The sequence below is a fragment of the Aedes aegypti genome, chromosome 3 (genome assembly GCF_002204515.2).
Source record: "Aedes aegypti strain LVP_AGWG chromosome 3, AaegL5.0 Primary Assembly, whole genome shotgun sequence".
Classification (NCBI taxonomy): domain Eukaryota; kingdom Metazoa; phylum Arthropoda; class Insecta; order Diptera; family Culicidae; genus Aedes; species Aedes aegypti.
The window spans coordinates 296572939-296599443 of NC_035109.1; the positions used below are offsets into that span (position 1 = coordinate 296572939).

At 39.5% G+C, this 26505-nt stretch overlaps 1 protein-coding gene across 1 annotated transcript in view; it reads left to right on the top strand.

Annotated features, from left to right (window-relative positions):
• Positions 1-26505, top strand: part of LOC5578235 (hyaluronidase A) — a 195576-nt gene that overhangs the window by 18925 nt on the left and 150146 nt on the right. The window contains exon 2 of the mRNA XM_021854299.1: positions 25216-25598. Coding sequence (XP_021709991.1) covers positions 25417-25598 — 182 coding nt within the window. The 5' untranslated portion in view covers positions 25216-25416. The remainder of the gene's footprint in view (positions 1-25215; positions 25599-26505) is intronic.

Sequence of the window (26505 nt, forward strand, 5' to 3'; positions counted from 1 at the left end):
ACTAAACAAAAATATTACTTTTTATGATGCAAGTTATGAGAGTGCATTGCTATCGTTTTTCCTCCCGCGGTGGCAAGGTGAACCTCCTCCAAAAGTATACATATGAAGCCTTGTCAGCTGTGAGGTTGATGTTGATACATACCAACTACTTGTGTGTGTGGCCAACATTCTTGCCGCCACAAGAAAACATTTCATATCAAACAGAGGACTGTCGTAGAGGTAATGCTGGTGTATGGTAGTAAAACTTTATTACAATCACGATACCGAACGTAATGTGAATTTGATGAAAACTTACTGGAGCGTATCCGACGTCGACGGCATACATTTGAAAGGTATTCCGAGTCCAGTGCATTCTCAATTGCAAGCAGATGGAATCTGACTTCGTTCGTACGATAATTCATCTCAATTGGACTCAGATTTTCCTTAGAAGTTAGAAGGATAGATCCATGTGTTCTCTAATTATTGAAGAATGCACTGCATAACATTCCCATTAGTTCAACTTGCATTACGTTTTACTAAGGAAGAGACTGACTAAAATCGTCGGTCTATAATAGAGCCCAGATAGCCGTAGTGGTAAACTCGCACATAGTTAGCAAGAACATACTAAAGGTCGTGAATTCGATTTCCACCGCTCGAAGATCTTTCCGTAAGGGAAATTTCCTCCCCTTCCCAGGGCATACCAGGGGGTATCTTTGTGCTTGCTACTCGATACACATAAGTAAAAATGATTAATTGGCAAAGAGCACGACGCTGGGAAGCAGGTTTTTATTAAACTAATTGAACACTCCTTCCAATTCCAATTGAATCTTCTCCCAAATTCAATTCTTACAATTCGCATGTTTACAGTTTCAATCTGTTTCAGCAAGCAAAAACTACAGTCAACTGGTTTCAGTTCTGTTCATTAATGAATCAGCTGATAGCAGTCGTCTGGTCTGGTTCCACAACTCAACGCCCGCGCCATAAATCCACCCAGAAATTCCCACCAATCAACGGTTCGTCACTCAATCAGAGGGCACGCGTCCACTTGTTTTACAAAATAAAAAACGTACCCCGCAAAAACCCCTCCTCGTCCCCCCTCGAGCAAGTGCACGATAATTGTAGTAAAACAATCGCACTTGCTCCTTCTCGTCTACTATCGCTTGGTTGGGTGGTGTGCGCGATTGCTAATGAACCGTTCATTTGTCACAATAACGATCGCGAACAGCAAAAACAAACATTTTATGCCATGCATTGTTGTCGTGAGTACCCCACCACACCCTTTACTGGCTGCTTGCCTAGCCCTCTCTCGGCACATCATCAAAAGCCATTCACGACAGTTGCGCGCGACCACAGCTACTTCCACAACGATGACGACGATAGCATTCTTGTGGGTGTTTGTTCGCCACCCGTCGCACTCGATACAGTTACGACTCAAACTGTTTTAAATTAGTGGTTAATGATGAAAAGGTTACAGTTTTTTGTGGCTTACTCAAAAGTTCATTTTTCTGAGGATTGTATCGAAAAGAAATTAGCCAAGCTTAATTCATATTGTTGACAAGCCTGCAATCAGAGATAAATAGAGATATAGCAGTCGGGTTCAGAATGGGTACCACTTCTAGTACTGCACTTGGTCTCTTCCCAAGTAGCTAAGTTAATTTTATGCTAGTCTTGAAGTATTCTCTTACACCAATTCTATAAAACTAGAAATAAAACCAGTAATTCTACAAACCTACACTAACCCAATGATAAACCTCTCATAAGACTAAAGTGGCCCACACTTTAGACGGTGTTGGAGAGCAACTGTCAAGTATCTCTTTAAACTTGTAATCATCACTTATGGCAATCCTCAACACTTCAATATACCTTCCACAAGTAGTTCTCAAGACAAGTTAAACTCACAATATATTTATCATGTTTGTTCGACTAACGAATTTATAAATAATTCTTCATAATATTATCAATCAATAATAATACAAAATGCAAATTAAAACATCTGTGATGATAACTTTCCGCTCTTTTTCGATACCTACCTGTGTTTCGGTTGTCACGCTTATTACATCGTGAATATAATGCATGAAATACCCGAAACGCACAATGCGCCTCGACAATATTGCATTTTCAGACAAATAATTTCATCATTTTGATGCCCGAAAATGTTGAACAATCCAGCATACATGGATTCTCACATCATGGCTCCCTTGCCAAAGCATCGATTATTACAATCATGGCGGGTAGTTTTACTCGACATCATCATAGAACCATAATAATTTTGCTGAACTCGGGCAAGCGTAACAAATATCACTTGAGAGTTCTTAGGCTTAAGGCGATCTTGAAGAAGACAAACTGATCTTCTTGAGGAACGTGATAAGATTCGTTCGTTTTATTCAAGAGAAGCACATTTTGACGTTTGTTTATTTACACTTTTCGTTTTTGGAGAAAACGTTCATGCTAGATTTTGTTACGGCATAAAATTTAAAGCTACAAAACGATTAAAGGTAAGTATTACCAGCTGTGGATAACTTCTTAATAAGGCCCAGATTTTGAGCAGGGACATTTAACCACACCCAGAAGTCCACCTTGCAAGGAGGTGTCCAGTTGTCCAGTTCCGCTCCTATATCATGGCCAAGGGGAGGAAGACCACTGGAACTGGTTGTTTGCGTTATTAGTAAGTTGTGCGCCGTGAGTTCAACAACGAATTCCGTGAAGAACAGATCGAAAACCCACGCAAGATTTCATAATACTATAATCAATAATGTACAACGCACTAATGTTGATTGATGGGGGAAAAAATTATGGTGTTCTCGGCCAAGAGTTCTTACTCTCGCTCGAGCGCGTTCTTACAGATAAGTACGAGAGTTTCATAAAACTGTTGCCAAGGTCACTTGTTCTTATTGAAAATGAAGTTTTATGTGATGCATCCGAAGTGTTCTTGAAGAAGTATTTAAAACCAAAAAACGGTTCAAGATCATTTCTACTGGATGAAAATCACTATAAAACCTAAAGAATATGCAAATCTACGATAAAACTATCATAAAAATAAATAAAGCCAGTTAGAATCTAAATTGTTACTTGGGTTGGTACTGCCAAACGTACCCAAGTTTGACAGATCGCTATACACTTCTCACGACATTCTAGATTTTGCTCTATTACCTTTTGTGCCAGAACATATTGTGCATCTGCAAGTAAAATGGAGGTTGATATTTCGCCTTTGCTGCTATATTAAGCATAGCAATAAGCATGCTACTCCGTGATTGACCGGAATAATCAAAATTGTACATCAACAAATGTAGCTTACGAGTAGCATAACATCCTCAATGTACAACATCGAGAACTCCAGACTTAATAAGGTCAATAACGGCGCCGGCCACGTCCGTACGGTCATCGGGGAAGGGAAGGAATATTAGTGTGACATCCATTGTTACTAGAGACCCGAGATCACCTCTGCAACTCCATGGTTGTCATGGGAAGATGTTTGTTAGTAGGTAGGGATCAAAACTGCATGATCAGGATTCACTTTGGTATGTGATGCAATTCATGCAACATCAGTTCAAAAAATCACCTATCCTTACTTCAAAGACAACGTGAACATACGGGTAAATCGACACTTTTAGCGTCGAACCATTCAAAGGGTTTGTTTATATAATGATAAAAATAAGGTAAAAGGAAAGGTATGGGCGTTTCTACTATTATGTAAAACATGAGTTCATGTTGGCACTCACAGACTGAGTCACAGTGACGATCCGTTTATATTTTGTTAAATCAATTCATATTAGCAACATTCTTACCGTTGTCAAGTTAAAAATACGTTTCGAAATAAATTGTACATTCAAAATGAAAGCATGAAACAAACTCCCCAAATTTATCATCCATCCTTGACTGAGTAGCCGTAATCCCAGAGCTGGTAGCAAAAAATGGTACCGAAAAAAGTCAATTTGGTAAACCAGTATCGAGAAATAAGTGACAAAAAAAAGTGACTTTCAATTTTCGAAAAAGTGACTTGAAAAACCTAACCGTTGTCACTTTTTACTTCGATTCTATTATACTGTTTTTACGATCAATATCCAATATGATAGGGAATATTCGATAAGATCTTCTGTAGGTAGTAAGTCAAGTTTAGTACCATTTTTGGACATTTTTATTGTACTTCCAAAATGACAAGATATTGCCCGCAATTATTTCAAACACAAAAATTAACATTTACGTAAATAATCCTTTTTGACGCAGATTTTCAAACTTTCAAAGTTTTGCGTTTTTTACAATATTTTATTTTGTAAATTTTAAAGTGTGTTGATAAAAACGGAATAATCTGTTGGCGAAATCGGAACGTGATAAAAACGGATGCATTTTCTGTTACTTTTAGAGATTGAAATGATGAACAACATAAGCATTTCAAATTACCCGATTTTGGCAACATAAAATTTACACCGTGATGCCCAAATCGGTAAGGCACTGTATTTCAATTACATTCGATCTTCTATCATCATTTTAAATTTGAAATATTGATTTATACCCAAGTATTACATTTTTCGTAATCTGGATTTAGTTTTGATTTCACCAATGTTTTGAATAAAAACTAAACGCTTATTTTGAAGCAATTTAAATGCTTTTAGATAACCACATAGTTGAATTTTCGACATTATTATAATGTTGAGCACCTACGATACATGGTAGGTGTCAAGTATATACGATTCAATAAGGTTTGACTCCTTCTTATCCATTAATCAATTGGAGTTTCCAAACTTAGCATGGTCTGTAGGACCCATCCTTCAACAATCGAGAGTTGCTCTGGCCACGTCCTAGCAAAAACTGTATTTTATGGATAGTTAAACAAGTACTTAAGAAAGTTGCAGAGACCTCTACTTTTTCTTATATAACATGGCATCAAAAATATTTCTATGTAAATTTGATAGACATAGAAGCTGTCCATTAATAACGAAAGACAATTTTGTCGGTTTTTCGGCCCCTCGCCCTACGCTATGATTATGAAAATAAAAAAATAATTTGTGTGGCACATAAGATATCTTAACACCTATTTGTTTTATTTTTGATAAGACTGTCGATCCTGTCATATTTTGGACATTATCTTCCATCTCTCTAGCTCGATACCATTGCACAAATTATAGCAAACCGCCATTAATTCGATCCTGTTCCAAGGGATAGGGAAAGAGGTTCAGCAAAAAGAAATCTTTAGAAAATTTTTGCATCGAGGAAGAGGGAGAAGGGCTGAAAAGGCTGACAATTTGAGAAACTGTTCCTCGTCTTTGAGCAAACATGAGCCCCTTTCCCACATGGACACTATAAGGTAATTTAGGAGTCTTATACCAACAGCCAAAATTTTACAAAAGAGTTTCTTACCAAAAAGTTCTAATTTGGTGGTGCTTGTTCTAGAGCTTGTACACTTTTGTGTATTTGATGAACTTCTATATAAAAAAATGGAATGAAGTTTTAACATCACGAAATAGCTTAAGAACGGGCTAATAGACTTACATGATTATTTCACTGTTACGTTTGGTCAAGTGTTCCGGCGTATTTAAGTGAAGGAAACGATTTGGGAAATTCTCTGGAATAACTGGAAAAACTACTGTAAACTTATATGTCGTTTTGTATGGGAGGTTGCATGTCATTTTTTTGTCATTTTGATGGCAACACGAAGTTGGACGGAACCACTTGTATTTAAGGCGAAGTAGGCCGTCATTGAAATTTGTACGCGTCCGTTGTTGCTAATTCATCTCACGATTGCGAATCAAAGAAAATCAGTTGGTTTTGCACTGACACAGCTGAAAAAGTATCAGCATACTTTATGCATGTTTGCGCGTACAGTGATACTTTTTCAAGTCAATATAAACTATCAAGATTGAGTTTTATCACTTTGAAATGCAAGCTGAAAAGTCATCATTGTTGCCAAAACGAATGATGGGCTACTTAGCCTTAATGTTATTTATACTTAACAAAAAACTAGAACTTCAAGTTAGTCTATTGGCATTATTTGTGATCTAACGTAAAGCGTTAAAGGCGGACGCTTTTCTAGATTGATAATTAGTGCATCCCTGTCAAAGTTGATAGTAATAACTTTAGAAGAAAAATCACCACAATCATTTTACTTATAGGATGTTGACAATTCAAAGTACAGAAAACCGTAAACATTCATTTCAGTTTGCAAAACTTTCGCAACAAAACTCCACATTGAATCACCAATCGGGTGTGGCCACAATTGGAAAAAATAAGTACCTTAGCAAAAAACCTCTCAGTTAATAACTGTGGCAGTGTTTATGAGAACACTGAGCTGAGGAGAAGGCTTTTTCTCAGTTGGGATGTAATGCCATAAAGAAAAGAAGCAGTAGTATGAGGATGAACAAAAGAAAAATAAATTGTTACTTGTTTAATGTTTCTTTTAACAAAACACAGTGATCTGCTTGACCCACTTGCTTGTAGTTGATTTTACAAATATGACACACCTTATAATGCAAAGGACATTTATGTGATTATCATTTAATATTCTACATATATTACATTTATTGAAATTCGTACCAAGAAAAATAAAACTGTTATTGATTTATTACAAAATCATATTGATTGATAGGAGTTTACAATCAACTTTTATTACGAACCTATAAGAATGAACAATCTAAATGCTCCTCTCAGCTCCTAAACAATATATGATGAAAATGTGTATTATCTAACAAAAATGAAATTTTATTTCCAAATTTGTAAAATATTTTGCCCAAGAAAATCATTCCGTTTTTATCAACTGAAAATTGCCGATCGTGTTGATAAAAACGGAACATCATCCACTGATTACATGAACCATCTGAAAAGCACACTTGTTGCACACAGTACAAGCGTGGTATTACTTTCAGTTGCTAGTTACGACTGTTCTAAAGTGATGTGCAACTTTAAAACAAGACAATATAGAAAGTAGCAGATTTCGAATACAGGATTTATTCGAGTGGGTCTTTTGTGGATAACAAGGTTCTAAGTTTAAAAAAGGGAAAGTTGGTATAAATTACTATGCTGAAAATAAAGGTTATCACAGTTGAAATGTTATGCCAGGAATTGATAGAAAAAGAGAGAATAAAGGGTATCCATCAAATATTTACCGTAAGGTCCGTAAAAAAAACTGCACGCCTTTTTTGTATCATTGATTTTTTTCAATGCTTTTTATCGAGACCGCCATTCACCCAGAAAAAGAGTTAATGACGAGATCTCATCTACGACATGAGATAGTCATTTACGACATGAGTTATAGTGACGACTTTCTTTGGAAGGGAAGTAAAGCCATAGGTCTCGAGAAACGCTAGCCCAGGGCTAAAAATCTCGCGAATAAAAATAACAAAAAAAAACTTTGCTGAAGACACGAATTTTCTAGGTGGTCAAGATCGTGACTTAGAGTCTATTGGAATATGGCCAAATAACATATGCACGCTAGCGCCACGTAATGGCAAAATTGTTAACAAAACAGTGCGGCCTTAGATTTGGGATTTTTTTTTATTTCCGTACGGGTTTGGGCCGAAAGCTCTCAGATTTTCATGAAACTTTTTCCACAGGCAGGGCTCATCAATATATGAATAAAAAAATTGAGAAAAATCTATTTTCCCGGAAAACTCAGTTGGAATTTTTTTGTTTTCCCTGACACTACTTACTTTGAAAAATCATAACTCAAGAACGAAGCATCGTAGAAACAAAGTTTTTTTTCTGAAAATGAAAGCAAATTTTCTCAGAAATAAAAAAATATGACTGAAACAGTTTTCCACAGAATTTTCCAGCGTTGAGAAAATTCGTAAAGAAAAGCCACAAAAACTATGTTCCAATTAGTGGAAAACTTTCAAAAATATATTTTTGAGAAGGTAATTTCATAAGCTTCAATCGCTGAAAATTTTTGAAATGTACTTTTTTTTCGTTTTTGAGTTATGGCCAATTTTGCGGAAAATGACCATATAAGCCTTTTTTTGAAAACCCATATTTCAATCGAAGCATCGGAAAAACAAAGTTTTCTATCAAAGCAATTGCAAATTTTCTAAAACATCTAAAAAAAGATATGGGATTGGTTTTAATGAAGTATGAGTCGGAATGGATGATATTTTTCATGAAATATTACACCGCTAAGAATAACTGAAAAAAACTGTTTCTGCCTCAATTTTTCATTACACTGAATTTCAAATGAAACTTGAGACCATGGCTAATCGAGCGTAAATTTGTCCTTACTGATTTGTGGCCGTCCAGTCCGAAGGGGCTACAGCATAGCGAATAGTATTCGTAGTTTTGAACTTTGTCCATTTCAAACAGCTTCGTTAATAACGAATAATATACAGCTAACAACACTTGCACTTTCTCACTGCTCTTTGTTAGTTTTTTTTTTGTAAACTCATGATTCTCAAACCATTTCAACGCTTTTAACTAGAATTGGTAAATACCTAATTGGCATGTTGTCTACCCATTGACTTAACTGTCCAATTTTTGTAGTTACCTAACAGGTAGCTGGAAAATTCCTACATTATGATTGAAGACATCTTTGTTTCTATGCTGTTTCGTTCTTAAGTAGTTTTGTTTATAAACTAATAAAATTTGAAAATTAGCTTTATATACTTATAAATGTATAAATTGTAAACAGCTCATCTTGGCAATATTTAATCATGTTTTAGGAACGAAAAATGAGCGTTTTTTAAAATATGTTTAGGATTTGATCTTATTGATCGCTCTTTTCAAATATACTTTGTTTGTAAACTGGAATAGCTAATCGGGTTATCATTATTTATTTTCCTTAACGGTGAAAAATGTCTTGGAAAACTTATTCCATTTCAAAAACCTCATAGTTTTGAAGAAAATTTGATTCCGATTTGACAAAAAAATGTTTCTGTGACGCTTTATTTCAGTTATGATTTTCGAACGAAAGACTTGTACGAGAAATCTGGGGCATTTTCACAAAACTATGACCAAACACAGGAATTAAAAAGTAGTACATCTTAAAATTTCAGTGATTGGAATTTATAAAATTCTGTTCTCAAAATATTTCTTTGAAAATTTTCCACGAGTTGGAACATAGTTTCCCGGCTTTTCTTTACGAATTTTCTCAACGGTGGAAAATTTTGCGGAAAACTTTTTCCAGTTAACATTTTTTTCTATTTCTTAGAAAATTTGCTTTCATTTTCATAAAAAAAAACTTCGTTTCTACGCTGCTCCTTTCTTGAGTTATGATTTTCAAAGAAAAGGCTGCAAAATGGCACATTTGCACATTTTTTACAAAATTGGCCATAACTCAAAAACGAAAAAAAATACCATTCGCAAAAATTAACAGCGATTAAAGCTTATGAAATTATCCTTCTCAAAAATATTTTTTTGAATTTTTTCCACGAGTTGGAGCATAGTTTTTTTCGGCTTTTCTTTACGAATTTCTTAACAGTGGAAAATTTGCGGAAAACTTTTTCCAGTTAACATTTTTTTTCTATTCTTTAGAAAATTTGCTTTCATTTTCATAAAAAAAACTTTGTTTCTACGATGCATCGTTCTTGAGTTATGATTTTTCAAAGTAAGTAGTGTCAGAGGAAAACAAAAAAATCCAACTGAGTTTTCCGGGAAAATAAGCGACCCTGAATTTTTCTCAATTTTCTTTATTCATATATTGATGAGCCCTGCCTGTGGAAAAAGTTTCATGAAAATCTGAGACCCTTCGGCTCACTGTGTACGGAAATAAAAAAAAATCCCCATTTCTCACAAGCTTCAAAACAACTTTACTGACGACAAGAACTTTCTAGGTGGTCAAGATCATGAGCTCTAGCCTGCTAGAATATGACCAATTTATGAGCACACTAGCGCCACGTAGCGGCAAAATAAGACATCAATAATTTCACCCAATGAACGCCATGAGGCTTCTGAACATCTTTGCTGAAGACCGAAACTTTTTAGAAGTAAGGATTCCGAGATATTACATCATAAATATTTTAGTTTTAATTTAACTTTTTGGGGGTTGCTGCAATTTTAACTGGTTTTTTTTTCAATATGAGGTGATGCGATTCCATAACTTATGGTGGGTAATATATAAGCCTAATTTACTGAAAATTGTTCAGCCATCTTGTTACAGTTTTTGAATTTTTTTGAGGCGTTGTACTTAATCTTTTAAGGCATATGTTAATTATTTTGGAAGCCTTCTTTTTTTTTGAACTAGTTCGTTTATTTGGGGGCTCAAATACGTGTAACGCTTTACGGAGCCGAAGTTCATTTTTTGTACTATTTACAATTTATTTACTTTTCATTACCAAAGTTAGTATGGGATGGAGCCAGGGTACTCGTGGCAACTCGAGGTTAATGGTCACAATTTGAAAGGGGAGGACATGGTAAGGATTAGGTTTTTGGGTTCTCTGCAGCTCATCCGGGAGGTATAGCGTGGTAGCTCTATTATCGTGTCATGGCGTTGATACCAATTTCTTGCCGGTATTCCGTCTGCCGGATGGCCAGGATCCTCAATCCAACACAAAAGGGACAACACAGAGAAAAAAAAACTGGAGAAGAGAACACAAGAGAATTAAACTTTTATACAAGACAAGCGAAGGAAATCGTAATTGCGACCATATAAATGAAATCGCGGGTGCCCAACACATCTCTAACTGGAACATAGGGTTGTCTACCGCAGGCCGCAAGGGTATCCAAAAGTTGCGCTCTGGAGGCGTCCATATCCGGGCACTGCCAAACTACGTGATCGATGTCATCATACCGGAACCACACCTATTACAAATATTGCTCAGCGCGAGGTTAATCCTGTGTAGATGTGCATCTAAGCGAGTAATAGTTGGACATAAGTCTTGACATTACGCGAATGAAATCTCGACTTACGTCCAAACCTTTCCACCAGGCTCGCAAGGAAACTCTAGGAATTATGGAATGTAACCACCGTCCCAGTTGGCCATTTAGCCAATCGCTTTGCCAACCGTGAAGAGAACTTTGACGTACTAAATGAAAAAATTCATCGTGTGAAATTCGTCTATCATAAATCTCACCTTCCTCAGCGCCCACCTTTGCGAGAGAGTCCGCCTTCTCATTGCCATAAATTAAGCATGTGAGGGGACCCATACAAAGGTAATCTTATATGATCTTTCGACCAGTGCACACATCTGCTCTCTTATTTTTGTAAGAAAGTAAGATGCATGCTTTACAGGTTTCATCGATCGGAGTGCCTCAATAGAACTGAGGCTATCCGAGAAGATGAAGAAGTGGTCTGCGGGCATGTTTGAGATCATCCCCAAAGCGAAGTTGATTGCTGCCAGCTCAGGCAACATAAACCGTGCAAGGTTTCCTGAAGTTTCGGAAGGCGGAAGAGTTTCATTGAAGACACCGAAGCCAGTGGATCCATTTTATACGGGACCCGTCAGTAAAATATCTCCTGTAGGAATCGACATTCTGGTACTTGCGTTAAAAATACGTGGAATAGTAATACATCGAAGTTGATCCTGGAATTCCATGAATAGCTTGTTTCATGGACAGATCATATTCAACAGAGGAACTGTCATTGTGAAGCGTACACGTGGGGGGTTATAACATGGAAGGCTAATGTCAGATGACATGTAGTAGAGATAAACTCTCATGAATTTTGACTGAGTATTCAGTTTGAGGCAATTCTTCGAAATTTTCGATAACGAGTGTGTTGCTCACTCCACACTTAATAAGTATTCTTAGCGAGAGCTCCCAGAATCGGTTCTGTAGCGGTAAAACCCCTGCCAGAACCTCTAGGCTCGCATTATGTGTTGAGTGCATACACCCTAAGACGATACGCAAACAACGATATTGAATTCGTTCCAATTTAAATCAGGTGGCAGTTTGCTGCTGAGAGAAAACAGAAAGAGCCATACTCTAGAACAGATAAATAGTTGTTTTATAGAGTTTTTAGCGAGGTCTTCCGGGTGAGCACCCCACCATGTTCCGCGTAATTGTTCGTAGAAAATTGATCCTTTGTTGGCATTTTTTCCGTTAAATGCCTAATATGAGTTCGCCAAGTGCATTTTGAATCAAACCAGACCCCAAGGTATTTTGAAGTCAAAGATTGGTCGATGTCTGTTCCCAGCAGCTTAAGCTTTAGTTGGGCAGGATTCAGCTTCCTAGAAAATACAACTAGTTGAGTTTTTCGCGGAGCAAACTCGATCCCTAAGTTTCTAGCCCAAGTGGATAGATTATCAAGGGAATTTTGCAATGGTCTTTGCAGAATTTCTGCTCGTGGGCCCTCTGCATCATCTGCATCATCTGCAAGTTGTCTAAGCGTGCATGGTTCTTCCAAACAGTTGTCAATATCTGTAACATAAAAAATTATAAAGCAAGGGACTTAGACATGAGCCTTGGGGAAGACCCATGTAGCTAATTCTGGAAGTTGTCAGATGACCGAGAGTGAAGCTCATGTGTTTTTCTGACAACAAATTGAACAAGAAATTATTCACATTCCAGGTAGTCCACTATTGTGCAGGCTTTCTGACAATATTTCTATGGAAACTGAATCAAAAGCGCCCTTAATGTCCAAGAAAACCAAAGCCAATTGCTCCTTGTCAGCAAAGGCTAGTTGAATATCTGATGAAAGCAACGCTAGACAATCGTTTGTCCCTTTGCCCTTGCGAAAGCCAAATTGTGTACTGGAAAGCATGTTGTTTGATTCGACCCAGTGATCGAGTCGGGATAGGATCATTTTTTCTAACAATTTCCTTAAACATGATAACATAGCGATCGGGCTATCGGGCATGATCAGACGCTGGTTTTCCAGGCTTTTGAATAGCTGTTACTTTGGACCTGTCTCCATTCAGGTGGAACAATGTTGTGTTCCATGAATGAGTTGAACAGGTCAAGCAACCGTCTTTTAGCAATATCGGGGAGATTTTTAAGAAGATTGAACTCAATCATATCGCGTCCCGGAGAGGAGTTGTTTGATGAAAGAAGAGCCATAGAAAATTGCAGCATAGTGAATGGTCTGTCCAACGCATCGTCTCTCTGGGTTCCCAAAAAGGCGGATGAGCTGGAACTGAGTCTGGACAGACCTTTTTTGCGAAGTTGAATATCCAACGATTGGAGTATTCGTCACTCTCATTTGAGGATGAGCGGTTTCGCATGTTGCGAGCCACTCTTCAAAGCGTCGTCATTGAAGTTTCTCGTGAGAGGCCATCGATGAAACGTCGCCAATAGCTACGCTTCTTCGCTTTAATAAGATTCTTCAGTCTTTTTTCGAGCTTCGAGTACTCTAAATAAAGTTCTGAGGTACCATATCTACGAAAAGCTTTAAAGGCATTAGATTTTTCTCGATACAACTGAGTGCATTCATCATCCCAACCAGGAGTGGCTGGTCGTCTTTTGAAGAATGCACTTGTTGCTTTTGGGACTCTAATGCACTTTTATAAATCAATTCTGTTAGGAATCGATACTCATCCAACGGTGGGAGAGTGTTGAATGATTCGATACCAAAAGTTACCGCTGATGCAAATTATTGCCAATCGATATTCCTAGTGAGGTCAAAAGGAACCTGAATTGACTGTCCTGACCTTTCAAAATTATTTCTGATAGAAGTTATTATGGGCAAGTGATCACTACCATGGGGGTCATCGATCACCTTCCACATGCAATCGAATGATAGTGAACTTGATCCCAAAGACAGGTCAAGACGGCTTTCTTTGCCGTCGGATGAAATACGTGTCACTTCACCTGTGTTCAAAATGTTCAAGTTGAAATCGTCGCATAAGTCATAGAAAATAGCCACTCTATAATCGTCATAAGATTCGCCCCATCCAGTACCATGTGAGTTCATATCACCCAGTTTTAAAACTGGAGATGAAAGCATGGAGACTGCATTCCAAAGATGACGGCGGTTTATTGAAACTCTTGGAGGAATATAAACAGAAGCTACGCAAAGGTCTTTACCCTTTACGTTTATTTGGCAAGCAACGATTTCTATGCCTGAATGAAGTCGCACTTTTTGGTCCCTAAAAGCACACCCCGTAATTATCATCTCGATCCTGGCGTATAATGTTAAAATCGTAGAAGTTAAGATCATCTTCAGAAGAAAGCCATGTTTCACAGAGTGGAAATATATCACAATCGGAATTGTGAAGCAAAAATTTAAATGTGTCTAATTTAGGTTTTAGACTATGACAGTTCCACTGTAGCACAGTGATCATATCTTGTACCTCACTTGATGAATTAGCCATCGAAAGATATGATCGAAGCAAGGAGGGGCCACGAGATAGTCAATTCCCTGAGATATTCTTCTATTGCGGGGAGAAAAAAGGTCGAGTATGCCTCTGAATGAGTCTGAAACTCCGAGAGCATTACATATGCGATCCACAAGGGCCGTAAAAGTTATCAGTCCTCGCTTAGCCCGGGGGGTTTTCGAGGAAGAGCGAGGGACTTCAGTAGCATTTCTTTTGCTTTCTAGTCTAGAGCTTCTTTTTGAAGTGTATTTTATCTGTGGAGGCAGGGGCGGCAGATCTTTGCTGCAACACGGAACGGAAGCATCAAAGACCTGTTTCTTCGGGATTTTCAAATTTGCCCCACCTCCTTTGGAATTAGGCAAACTTCTGAGGGAAGATTTCAATACCTTACGGCGCAGTCCCGGAGAAGATGGAGACTTTCTTTTACCGGGTGCGTGTACCTCCGAAGAATCTCCCCCATCGGTTTCGTCGTCGTTTGCTTCATCGGAAGACAACTCTTGAAAAGAGTTACCAACTGGGATGGCTGATGAAGACTCTTTTGCAGGCGGATTTAAAGCTTTCACCATTTCCGCATACGTCTTCTTGGAGCGCTTCACAATTGAGCGACTCTCATTTCGAATGCGCCTTTTGTATTCCGGGCATTTCTGCAAGTCATGCAGATCCTTGCTACAGTAGCAGCATTTTTCAGCTTCCTTTGTGCAAGCATCTTCTGAATGAGCTTGGTTGCATTTGCCACAACGGGGGCTTGTTGTCGCAAAAGCTAGCACTATGACCAAGCTGTTTGCAGTTGGTACAATTGAATACCTTCGGCATGTAAAGGCGCACTGGGTAAAAAACACTATCAATGCAAACAAATTTCGGGGAGAACGGAACCAGGAAAAGTTACACGAAACGAGGCTGACGGCGAAAACACTTTTTTATTTCCTTCCATGGAAACTGATTGTAATTGTTTACAATCCAGTATAGCCACATCAGGAATGGACCGGTTCTCAAAAACGCCTTTGCCAGTCTTAATGTCTTCGCATGTCAGACTCGCGTCGATGATTTTCCCTTCCACCTCGACCTCTCTGGCAGGTATGTAGATAAAATACTCCACAGTAAAAGCCTCATGCTGAGCAATCTCATTCGCTGCTTTGTAACTAGGTGCAGTTTACACGCAGCTTGGATTGCTTCACTTGGTGAATAACGGTCCCAGGATATTTACGCGTCAGCTCTCTAGAGATCGAGAGCACATTCAAAATCTTATTTTTGCGCCGGAAATAGACAACCCAAGGCCCAGCCGAAGACGGTTGATAAAACCGCGTTCGAGCAACGAGATCTTTAGGAGGCGTATCGCCTCCATCCGATTCGTCCATGCGGGAAAAAAAATCCAACCGCAACCGAATCAACAAAAATAGAAAAAAATGTGGAGAAAAAAAAACGAAAAAAAATGTGAAAAAAAACTTAACCGATCAGTGGACTATTTTGTACACTACTCCCCTATTTGGTCGAAAGAATTACAACACCGGGAGAGAGAAAGAAGCGAGGCGAAAAACAACCTTGAACTCAACAATGTTTGTTCGGAGATGCAAAAGCAATTCAATAGATGTGGAGATACTTATCCGTTCGTTGTATAGCGTCCACGCACCGTAGGTAGCAGAAGGCGGTTCTGCTTCGATGTTGCTCTCCGTGCGGGGGGAAAAAATCAATCACCGTTATAGCTTTTGGTGATGACTTTTTTGCGGTGGAACGATACTAGTTAAACTAGTTCGCTTCCTTCGCAAAGCGCGATCGCCTAAGCACTCAAATTGCACTAACTGAAGGTACTATTTAGAAGCACTAACTGAGCAAAAACCCACGCGGGCGGTGGGAGAAAAAGCCGAAAAATACGTTGCAAAAGAGCCGTGCGATGAGACCGGGAACCTGTCAACCGACTCAAACAAGCGCTAAGCAAGGAATGTTTGGAAGCCTTCAACATATTATTGTAAATAATGGAAACCCGAGGTAAAGACAGCACTTAGAACAACAAACAAGTTGGTAAGATCGACCCAATTACAGTCCTTAAGCATAACACAATGTTAGTTCCTTAGTTAGTATGTTAGTTACTTAGCTCCTTCCTTTTAATAAAATAAAAAGGTTTTCCATGTAGGTACAATGACATCTTGTTTCTTATAACGATAGGTCATCTCTAAGAAAAACATCTTAAAACTTGATTCAGCGGTGATTTTTACATTAACTTCAAAGGCGTTTTTATATCGATTCCAGAGCACCAAAACATTGTCTTTAGTTTTTTGTTAAATACCCTGCTATTTGTCAGTTTTATGGTCTGTTAATGCGTATAACAATGCCCCGAGTCACGACCACGTTCAAAATCGTGAGTGGGACAAAAGGTAGCAATGTATTCGAAATTTTGGTAAAAAACACAAGAAAAAATCAAACACATGGGGATTTTTTTTATTTCCGTACAAAGTGGGCCGAAGGGTCTCAGATTTTCATGAAACTTTTTCCACAGGCAGGGCTCATCAATATATGAATAAAAAAAATGAGAAAAATCTATTTTACCGGAAAACTCGGAAACCCGGAAATTTTTCGTTTTCCCCTGACACTACTTACTTTGAAAAATCATAACTCAAGAACGAAGCATCAAACGAAGAAACAAAGTTTTTTTATAAAAATGAAAGCAAATTTTCTCAGAAATAAAAAAAATTAACTTTTCCACAAAATTTTCCACCGTTGAGAAAATTTGTTAAGAAAAGCCGTAAAAACTATGCTCCAACTCGTGGAAAATTTTCAAAAAATATTTTTGAGAAGATAATTTCATAAACTTTAATCGCTGAAATTTTTTAAATGTACCGTAAAACGGGGTAACTTTGATAATGCGGGTAACTTTGATAGTGCGTAACCCACCGCATACTAAATGAAATATCATAATTTCTGTTAATCAGTTAAGCAAAACGAATGCAAAACTAAAGAATATTAGTATGACACTTCATGTAAGAGCGGTTTTTATTTGAATCAAGAACATTTTAGGCTTTTTATACGAATTTAAAAAATCTACACAATTTTAGCATTTTCAAAACGCTTACAAACAATCTGTTCTACGATCACTATTTGATGTAGTTTTGAATTGTTGGCCACTTATATTTGATAGCCTAGTTATCATAGAACTTGAATACGGTCTCAAATCTCTTAGCGAAAAGCATATTCACAAACTGGGACCATTTTTGTAATCTAAGTCAGAAATTTCCATACAACGTTAAACGCCTAGAGGTATGCAATGCCCTACAAATGTTCGTTATTCATTCAATTTTGTTCGAACCATACTCCATTATCAAAGTTACCCCAAAACAGAAAACCAACTTTCGATTATATGAAAAATTATATATCCATTCAAAATGAATCTTTTGCCAATTTATCGACTGTAATCGATAGCTAGGATGCCAGTACTTGTTTTAAAAATATAAATTGTAAATCTTTGACACAGCATGCAAAAATATTCAAGTTCTCTTCGAAAAAACTATCAAAGTTACCCCGTTTTACGGTACTTTTTTTTTTTTTCGTTTTTGACCCCTTATCTTTTTACGATAACAATAAATTAAGATAATGAAGCGTAATAAACATGTAATGCACTTGTAACAAACTACTCCTTTGATCAAGCTATAAGGAACTTTAACGTTTTCATCACTAATAAACCCAATTTTTTGGGAGTATTTGATCTCCATTCCATGACAACTGTGGCGATGAAGAGGTATACTCGGTCTCTAGTAACAATATTTGTCTAACTAACGTTCCTCTCCTTCCCTGATGACTGTATTGACTATATTTATTGTGCTCTCGATTTATGCACATTGAGAATAGTAAGCTAATTCCAATCCCCATGCATAGAATCATTGTGCAACTTAGATTGTTCTGGTCAATCACGAAGTAGCAATTGAGAATTGTACGTTCTTCTATGTTCACACTCATGTTTACTGAATAACCCAACTATTCTGATCACCGCACCATTCGAACGATCACTGTGCAACCTCAGTCTATCCATATAATGGTCTTTTAATTTTACGCGCAAGCTCGATCATTCAATTCATTGCTTCCATCAATTAAACAATTAAACCAAACCGCTTCCACAACAAGCAACAGCTGTTTCCATTCACAAAATAGTGTGGTATTCAAACTAGTTGAAGTCGGTAGAGCCTCTTTCATTATGGTCAGAATCATATAAGTGATGGCCTGGAATCCGACCACATCCACGTCAAATTGCACATGACGTGGTTCTACGATGACATGTATTAACTTAAATCTCTATGGTAATCAATTAAGTACCCAAGCACCACGTCCCTTAAGTATCTCTGTATAATAATAAATCAGCTAATCGTATAATAAATATTAAATTTAAATGTTCCACTTCTAAATTCACTCAAGAAATTTCTACATAAGTTGCTCAAGGGAATCTTTCGGACATTCTCGTAGTAGTTTTTCGAGCATTTCTCGATTGATTTATCTAGGAATTATCCTGAAATGCATACTTACTTTACTTTTGCTGGCTCTACGTCCTTCAAGACATGACCTGCGCCACAATATTACGACAACTAACTCGGTCCATGGCTGCTATCCTCCAATTCCTCGATCGCCCCACACTTCCAAGATCCTGCGCCACTTGGTCAAACCACCTAGCTCGTTGCGCTCCCCTTCGCCTTGTACCGGCCGGATTTGAGTTGAATACCATTTTTGCGGGATTGTTGTCCGGCATTCTCACAACATGTCCCGCCCATCGTACCCTTCCAGCTTTGGCGACTTTCGTGATACTGGGTTCACCGTAGAGTTGCGCAAGCTCGTGGTTCATTCTTCTCCTCCATACGCTTTTCTCACATACTCCGCCGAAGATCGTCCTAAGCACACGTCGTTCAAAAACTCCTAGTGCTTGCAGGTCCTCTTCGAGCATTGTCCACGTCTCATGCCCGTAGAGGACTACCGGTCTTATTAGCGTCTTGTACATGGTACACTTAGTACGGAGGTGAAGTTTAGCAGACCGCAAAATCTTGTGGAGTCCATAGTAAGCACGACTTCCGGCAATGATACGTCTTCGAATCAGTTGTTATCCGACGTTATCAATGATCCGAGGTAGACAAATTCGTCCACCACCTCGAACTCATCCCCGTCGATCGTCACGCGTCTGCCTATGCGAGCTCTATCGCGCTCGATTCCTCCAGCCAGCAGATATTTTGTCTTCGACGTATTTACCTTCAATCCAACCCGATCTGCTTCACGTTTCAGCTTGGTATAGTGTTCAGCAACCACCTGGAACGTTCTTCCGACAATGTCCACGTCGTCAGCGAAACAAATGAACTGGCTGGATTTATTGAAGATCGTGCCCGCATGTTGAAGCCCGCCCGTTTCATAACACCTTCTTGCGCAATATTGAACAGGAGGCAGGAAAGACCATCGCCTTGTCGAAGTCCTTTGCGTGTTTCAAACGGGTCCGATAATGCACCCGATATCTTCACACAACACTGTACACTATCCATCGTTGCTTTGATCAGTCTAGTCAGTTTCCCGGGAAAACCATTCTCGTCCATAATCTTCCATAGCTCTTCGCGGTCGATGGTATCATAGGCCGCTTTGAAATCGATGAATAGGTGGTGCGTAGGGACTATTGATATTCGTGACACTTTTGGAGGATCTGCCGCAACATAAAGATTTGGTCTGTCGTCGATCGTCCGTCCACAAAACCGGCTTGATAACTTCCCACAAATCTGCTTGCCAGTGGCGATTCGTCATCAAACGTCAACATCCCACCGCAAAATCGCTAGTGTTTGGAGGGTATTTTAACCTCCAAATTGTCAAAAAACCTCCAAAACATCACCTTCAAGTTAGTTCTAATACCCTCCGTTATATGAAATATGGTGGCGCGTCGATCGTCGCAAGTTTATCGTTAAACAGTCAATAGACGGCGGAAGATAATCTGGGAAAGCACTTTATAGGCTGCTGGTGATCGCTCGATAGTTCTCACATTCTAACTTGTCACCCTTTTTGTATATTGGGTATATTATTCCTTCTTCCACTTCTCCGGTAGCTGTTCTGTATCCCAGATCCTGGCTATCAATCGGTGCAGACTAGTGACCAACCTGTCCGGGCTCATTTTAATAAGTTTTGGTCCAATAGGGGGACTGGGGGTAGTTTGCCCACGTTAAGGAAAACAGCGATTTTAGATGTGAAGAACAGTATATTATGCTATTTTTTAATTATGGTCGGATAAACAAACATGCTATCCATTTTAGCTTTTCTGGGGTTTATAAATTAATTTAAAAAAAAAAAATGCTTGCTTAACTGCATATGTATTGTTTTGCGGGGTAAAACGCCCCGCTTCAGTTCGGTATTACTCGGGCTGTAAACATACGCACACAATCATGCTTGTTTATCTGTTGCATACATCCGGGCGTTTGTTCAGATGTTATTTCTCAATAATAGTACAATCGAAGCTTGTTATAGCGACATCGCAAGGGATCGTCGTAATAGAGAAAAGTCGTTATAGAGAATAGATATAACACACAAATATTTTTCGAAGGGACCGAAAAATGTCGTTATAGAGAGCTTTTGTCGCTATAAAAGTTGTCGTTATAACGAGCTTCTACTGTATACATGCTGATGCAAAAAATGTGCATTTGTAAGGTTCCAATTCGTGAGTAACTTCAACGTAGCATTACGCTTGGTAGAATTTGAATTCCAACGGCTGTTTTGGTGTTATGAAATAGGGGTGGGCGTTTTGCCCCAAGAGTTGATTAAAGTTTAGGTCCTTCGATAAGCTTTTTAAGGACAAATTCAAAATATTTTTTGCATGTAATACAAAACCACTTAAAAATATAGTAGGAGACGCATTTTTATCAATTTTCTATGATCTAGAGTGAAAAAAATCATTCTAAAACACATCGTTCGTCCAAATCGATGGTGGCGCGTTTTGCCTCCTATGGGCATATTACCCTCAGTTCCCCTACCATCCATTCCAGCTGCTTTGTTGTTCTTGAGCTGTTTGATAGCATCCTTAACTTCACCTATTGTGGGAGTTGGCACGTCTCCCTCATGCGCCGTACTGATGAAGCCATTCCTCCTGCTGTCTTGATCTTCCTCCTCTGCGCCGTTTAGGTGTTCATCGTAGTGCTGCTTCCACCTTTCAATCACCTCACGTTCGTCCGTCAAGAAACTTCCATCCTTATCCCGGCACATTTCGGCTCGCGGCACAAAGCCTTTGCGGGATGCATTTAGTTTCTTGTAAAACTTTCGTGTTTCTTGAGAACGATACAGCTTCTCCATCTCTTCGCACTCCAACTCTTCCAGGCGGCGCTTTTAATCCCGGAATAGATGGGTTTGCTGTCTTCGCTTCTGTTTGTATCGTTCCACGTTTTGACGGGTGCCTTGCTGCAGCATCATCGCCCGCGCTGCATTCTTCTCGTCCAAAACCGTCTGACACTCCTCGTCGAACCAACCGTTCCATCGATTTGCTTCCACGAACCCAATGGCACCTTCCACTGCGTTGTTTATGGCTGCTTTGAGACTACTCCAGCAGTCCTCAAGAGGGGCTTCGGTGAGCTCGCCCTCTTCCGGCAACGCTGCTTCAAGGCTTTGCGCGTAATCAGTTGCGACTTCCGGTAGCTTGAGTCGTTCCTGATTGTATCATGGCGGGCGTCGGTATTGAATGTTGTTCACAACGGAGAGTCGTTGGCGCACTTTAACCGTCACTAGGTAGTGGTCCGAATCGATGTTTGCGTCGCGATAAGTTCTGACGTCGATAATGTCCGAGAAGTGTCTTCCATCAATCAAAAAGTGGTCGATTTGCGATTCTGTTTGTTGGGGTGATCTCCAGGTGTACCGATACGGGAGGCTGTGCTGGAAGTAGGTACTACGTATGGCCATGTTTTTGGAGGCGGCGAAATCAATCAGTCTAAGGCCGTTTTCGTTCGTAAGCTGGTGAGCGCTGAACTTCCCTATAATCGGTCTAAATTCCTCCTCCTGGCCAACCTGAGCGTTTAGATCTCCGATAACGATTTTGACATCATGGCTTGGGCAGCCGTCGTATTCACGTTCCAGCTGTGCGTAGAAAGCGTCCTTATCGTCATCGTCACTTGCTAAGTGAGGGCTGTGCACGTTGATTATGCTGATATTGAAGAAACGGCCTTTGATCCTCAACTTGTACATTCTATTGTCGATTGGCCACCACCCAATCACGCGCCTCTGCATTTCGCCCATCACGATAAAAGCTGTGCCCAGCTCATGTCTGTTGCCGCAGCTCTGGTAGATGGTATAACCATCCCTATACGTATGTACAGTCGACCCTTTCCAGCAAACCTCCTGCAGCGCTACGATGTCGAACTTGCGGACCTTCAATAATTCGGAAAGAATACGCGTACTTCCCAAGAAATTGAGAGACTTACAGTTCCATGATCCGAGTTTCCAATCGTTAGTCCGTTTTCAATGCCTGGGTCTATGCCGATTGTTCCGGTCCGAATTTACATTGTATGCTTCCTGTACTGATGATTTTTACGGCTGGCTTGTAAGGCCTGCACCAACCCTCTGTCCCGCCGGAGGATCATCTTGCACAGCACTGTTTAGAGAACCACGCTGGCACTAGGACGATGAACAGCCGCTCCTAACATGGAGAACAGACGCTGTTTTGAGCCACCCCTAACATGGAGAACAGGCGCTCTGATAAGCTACACCCTCAGAAGAGAGGAGCCCCCCTTCCCTGTCAGCATACGACCAAGGTCCTACCAAGGTTATCCGATCTTCCCTACGGTTACTCGTACCCCAGGCGGCACCACGGGGTGGTAGGGATAGGAGTTACAGGACAAGAGGCTACGGACCACAAATGGGATCTATTTTATACTTGCAGGTACGCGAAATACCAATGGTACGCATTGTCCAGTCATTTACCACCCATCCTGAAATGCATCTATACAGTTGTATTCTGAATAAAAGTAGTGAAAGCCAATTTTCATACAAAATGCTCAACAAAGTTACAGCACGCCAAATTTGAGCATTTTGTATGGAAATCGGCTTTCACTACTATTATTCTGTATACAACTGTAGGAATGAATCTAATATAAGGAATAAAGAGGGGACCAGATAGCCATAAAGGTTAACGCACAGCTATTCAGCAAGATTATTCAGCTTGGTCGTGGGTTCGAATCCCACCAGTTGAGAAGCTTTTCGGATTGGAAATTTTCACGACTTATCAGATCAGAGTATCTTCGCATCTGCCACATGATAATCAACTGCAAAAAAAAATAATCGGTATAGAAAGCTCTCAGATAATAATTGTGGAAGTGCTCATAAGCACACTAAACTGGATACGTTTATGTATGAAAGGTCGAAAGATAAAAGCTTGAAAGGACAAAAAGTTATTTGTTTGGTGTGAAATTTTTCCTGTTTTGAAAAAAAAACTCGACCTTTTGTCCCTTATTTTTGGTTTTTCGATCTTTTGTCCTTTCGACTTTTTGTCTTTCAACCTCCTGTTCTTTCGACATTTTGTCATTCGACCTTGTGTTATAAATTCGTGAACCTGATCTGACGCCGTCATACTTATAAAATAGGAACACCGACAAATAGAAATAAGACTTAGCGCAAATTCTGGAGCTTGTTTCTTGGAAGCTGTTGCCTAACAAAGCCAATTATATCCATCTTATCTGAACTCGATTTGCATTGTTCGGGCCAACCAGGAAAAGCACGCCGCCGCATTTCCCACCGAGACAGCACTAATTATGCCATACGGCGCTATAACCTTTAGTAGACTCGTAGACAAAGCCACATTCTACACTCTCCGCGCATCATCCAGCGAACTCAGCATCTATCCGATGGGTCTCCTGTACCTTTTTTTTCTCCTCAGAAAGTACCGTGGAAAGACCTTCTGCTACTCAACGAAGAACAATGCGGTAGCAAAACATTCCTCTGTTTTGCCCGCGAGCGACTCCAAGCTCGGTTCATTCATTCGTCACAAAGCCCCATCCAAGCCAAAGACGGTGGCGCGGCGGTAGCTACAAACGGTAGAAGCGCGATACGGAGACACGGTACAATTTGCATAAAGATAACTACAAAAGGGCCACTTAGACTGGTTCGTCCAATAGTTGGGGGGTGGGATATGCGCAATGAATATCAGCAATAATGATAGTTTAGTCACGCTTTCGAATTATTCAAATTCGTTCTTGATTGAGTGATTCAGATTCCGAAATTCTCCGATGAAATCAGTCTACCGTCAAGACTCATCACTTGTCGGTGCGAACCACGCGGCCACGAGACCATCACACGGTTGCTCTAATTGTTATTATTGAAAATTGTGTGACCGAGTCGTTCGTTTGTCCGTATTCCACGAAACAGCTGCTCGATCACTCATTCCAGCGACCACCGTTCCAGACTGCATGGTGATTGCGCGCTCGGCCACTTGTCCAGCAGATCAAAGATTGAATCAACGCACAGGGCGGCCGGTGAATTATTGAAGGAAAAATTCGAATCTCTCTGATCAGCGTGCGACTCGATTCGGTTAAAGTGTCGTGAAATGCTCCGCTCGCGAAGATGGTGGCGATGGTGGTGGTTGATGAGGCCAAGTGACGACGATCGCGATCTTTGGGAGCACACACTCGGTAGCCGTAACTTCACAGACAAACAGAAGTAGCACTTTGAACAAATTTCTGAGCATTCTGCACGAAAAACAGTTTTGTGCAACGCGACAACTAGAAGGCGCTAGTGTGAAACGTCAAACACGAAGAAAAACCTATGCGTGCGTCTATAATTGTGAGGTTTGGGACATAGTGAATTCAGAATGATCGTTACATAAGTAGTCATGGGAAGTTTCTTCAGCGTCACGTCTGTTTGTCTGTGGTAACTCGGTGGCATGGCGCGGGACTGACTGAGAACAAGACGGCTTTTAATGGATTTTAAATATGTTCGGTGCCCAGTTCGGTGAACAGCTCTCGCGTGCGTCAAGAACTATCCGCGGTTGACACAGTTCAAATTTGCAGCGGCCGTTGATCAGATTGTTTTCGGAAAGTTGGCAAATCGGGGGCCCATAAGTGCGGTCAGTGACACATGATTGTTTGCGCGATAGTTCAATTGAACTTAGTGGATAAAAATGGTGGAAAATCGTACTACAGACAACGACAGTGATGTTTAGAAGAATCCAAAATAATTATGTAATGTTCATAGAAGATCAAAAGTGATGAGCAGTTATCAATACACAGTGAAGGAAGCTTTTCGTGCAAAACAGTGCTAATTCAAAAGTAAATAATTAAACTACAGTTTCAAAAAAATGATCCAAATGCGGTGGAACAGTGAAACAAAGCGGATGTCACCGACGTCTAGTAGTAGAAGCAGAAGTGCAACAATGTTTGATAAATGCAGAGCAATGTCGATAAGACAAACGACCTCCAGCTACTGGTGGTCATCAGCGATGCTGGTGGTGATGGTGAGCATCAACGCAACGGGATCCAGGTGAGTGTCAATCGATTGCCAATATCATTGTCAGCGTTACATACACAAGATGCTATCCAAGGGCAGCAAGCTTTTGATAGCTAGTGTGGTGGAATGATCTGCGGAATATCTGGATTTAACTAGATGGAAATGTTGATGGCTTGATGCAAATTAGCAATTTTCTATTACTCTGCCAAGGTAGGAGGAAATGGTGAACAAATGGAAGTAGTGACAACTTAGGGGCTGTCTAAAAACCACGTTTCAACATCAATATATTTATTTTTTATATTACTGCTAAAAGACACAGACCATTTTAAAATGTGGAGAGATACAAATTATCAAGTATGGCGAAATAGGGAACCCTATAAATTATAAAATTTGTGTATGGGCAAATCTGAATAAAATTACAGTCGACTCTCCACATCTTGATGTTCTATATCTCGATATCTCTCCCTATGTCGATGATTTCTTCGGAACCTTCATTTTGCATACATTTTTACTCTCCGTACCGTAAACTGGGGGGAAGTTGATCACTTTTGAGCGATTCTGTGCTATAATTCCTAGCGGGATGCATGTATTATCATCCAAATATTTTTAAAACCTGTACTGGTTGAATGTTTAACGAATGATACAAACGAAATTTAGACGAATTATTATCATAATAACGAAAACATTTTTTAGATATCAAAAAGTGCTGTTTTTGATTCTGGGGTGAAGTTGATCAATTACTGCGATAGGTTTCCTAAAATAAAGAAATATGCTATTCACTAAATTTGGGGTCCCTGAATCTGAATCAAGACTCAAAAATCTTACAACTTATTGATAAATCGGTTAATTTTTTAATTGAAAGTTGTGGATTACAGATTACACCACATTAAACGCCTAAATGTAGGCAGTTTTCTTTGAAATTTGCAACCCTCTTGCAAAA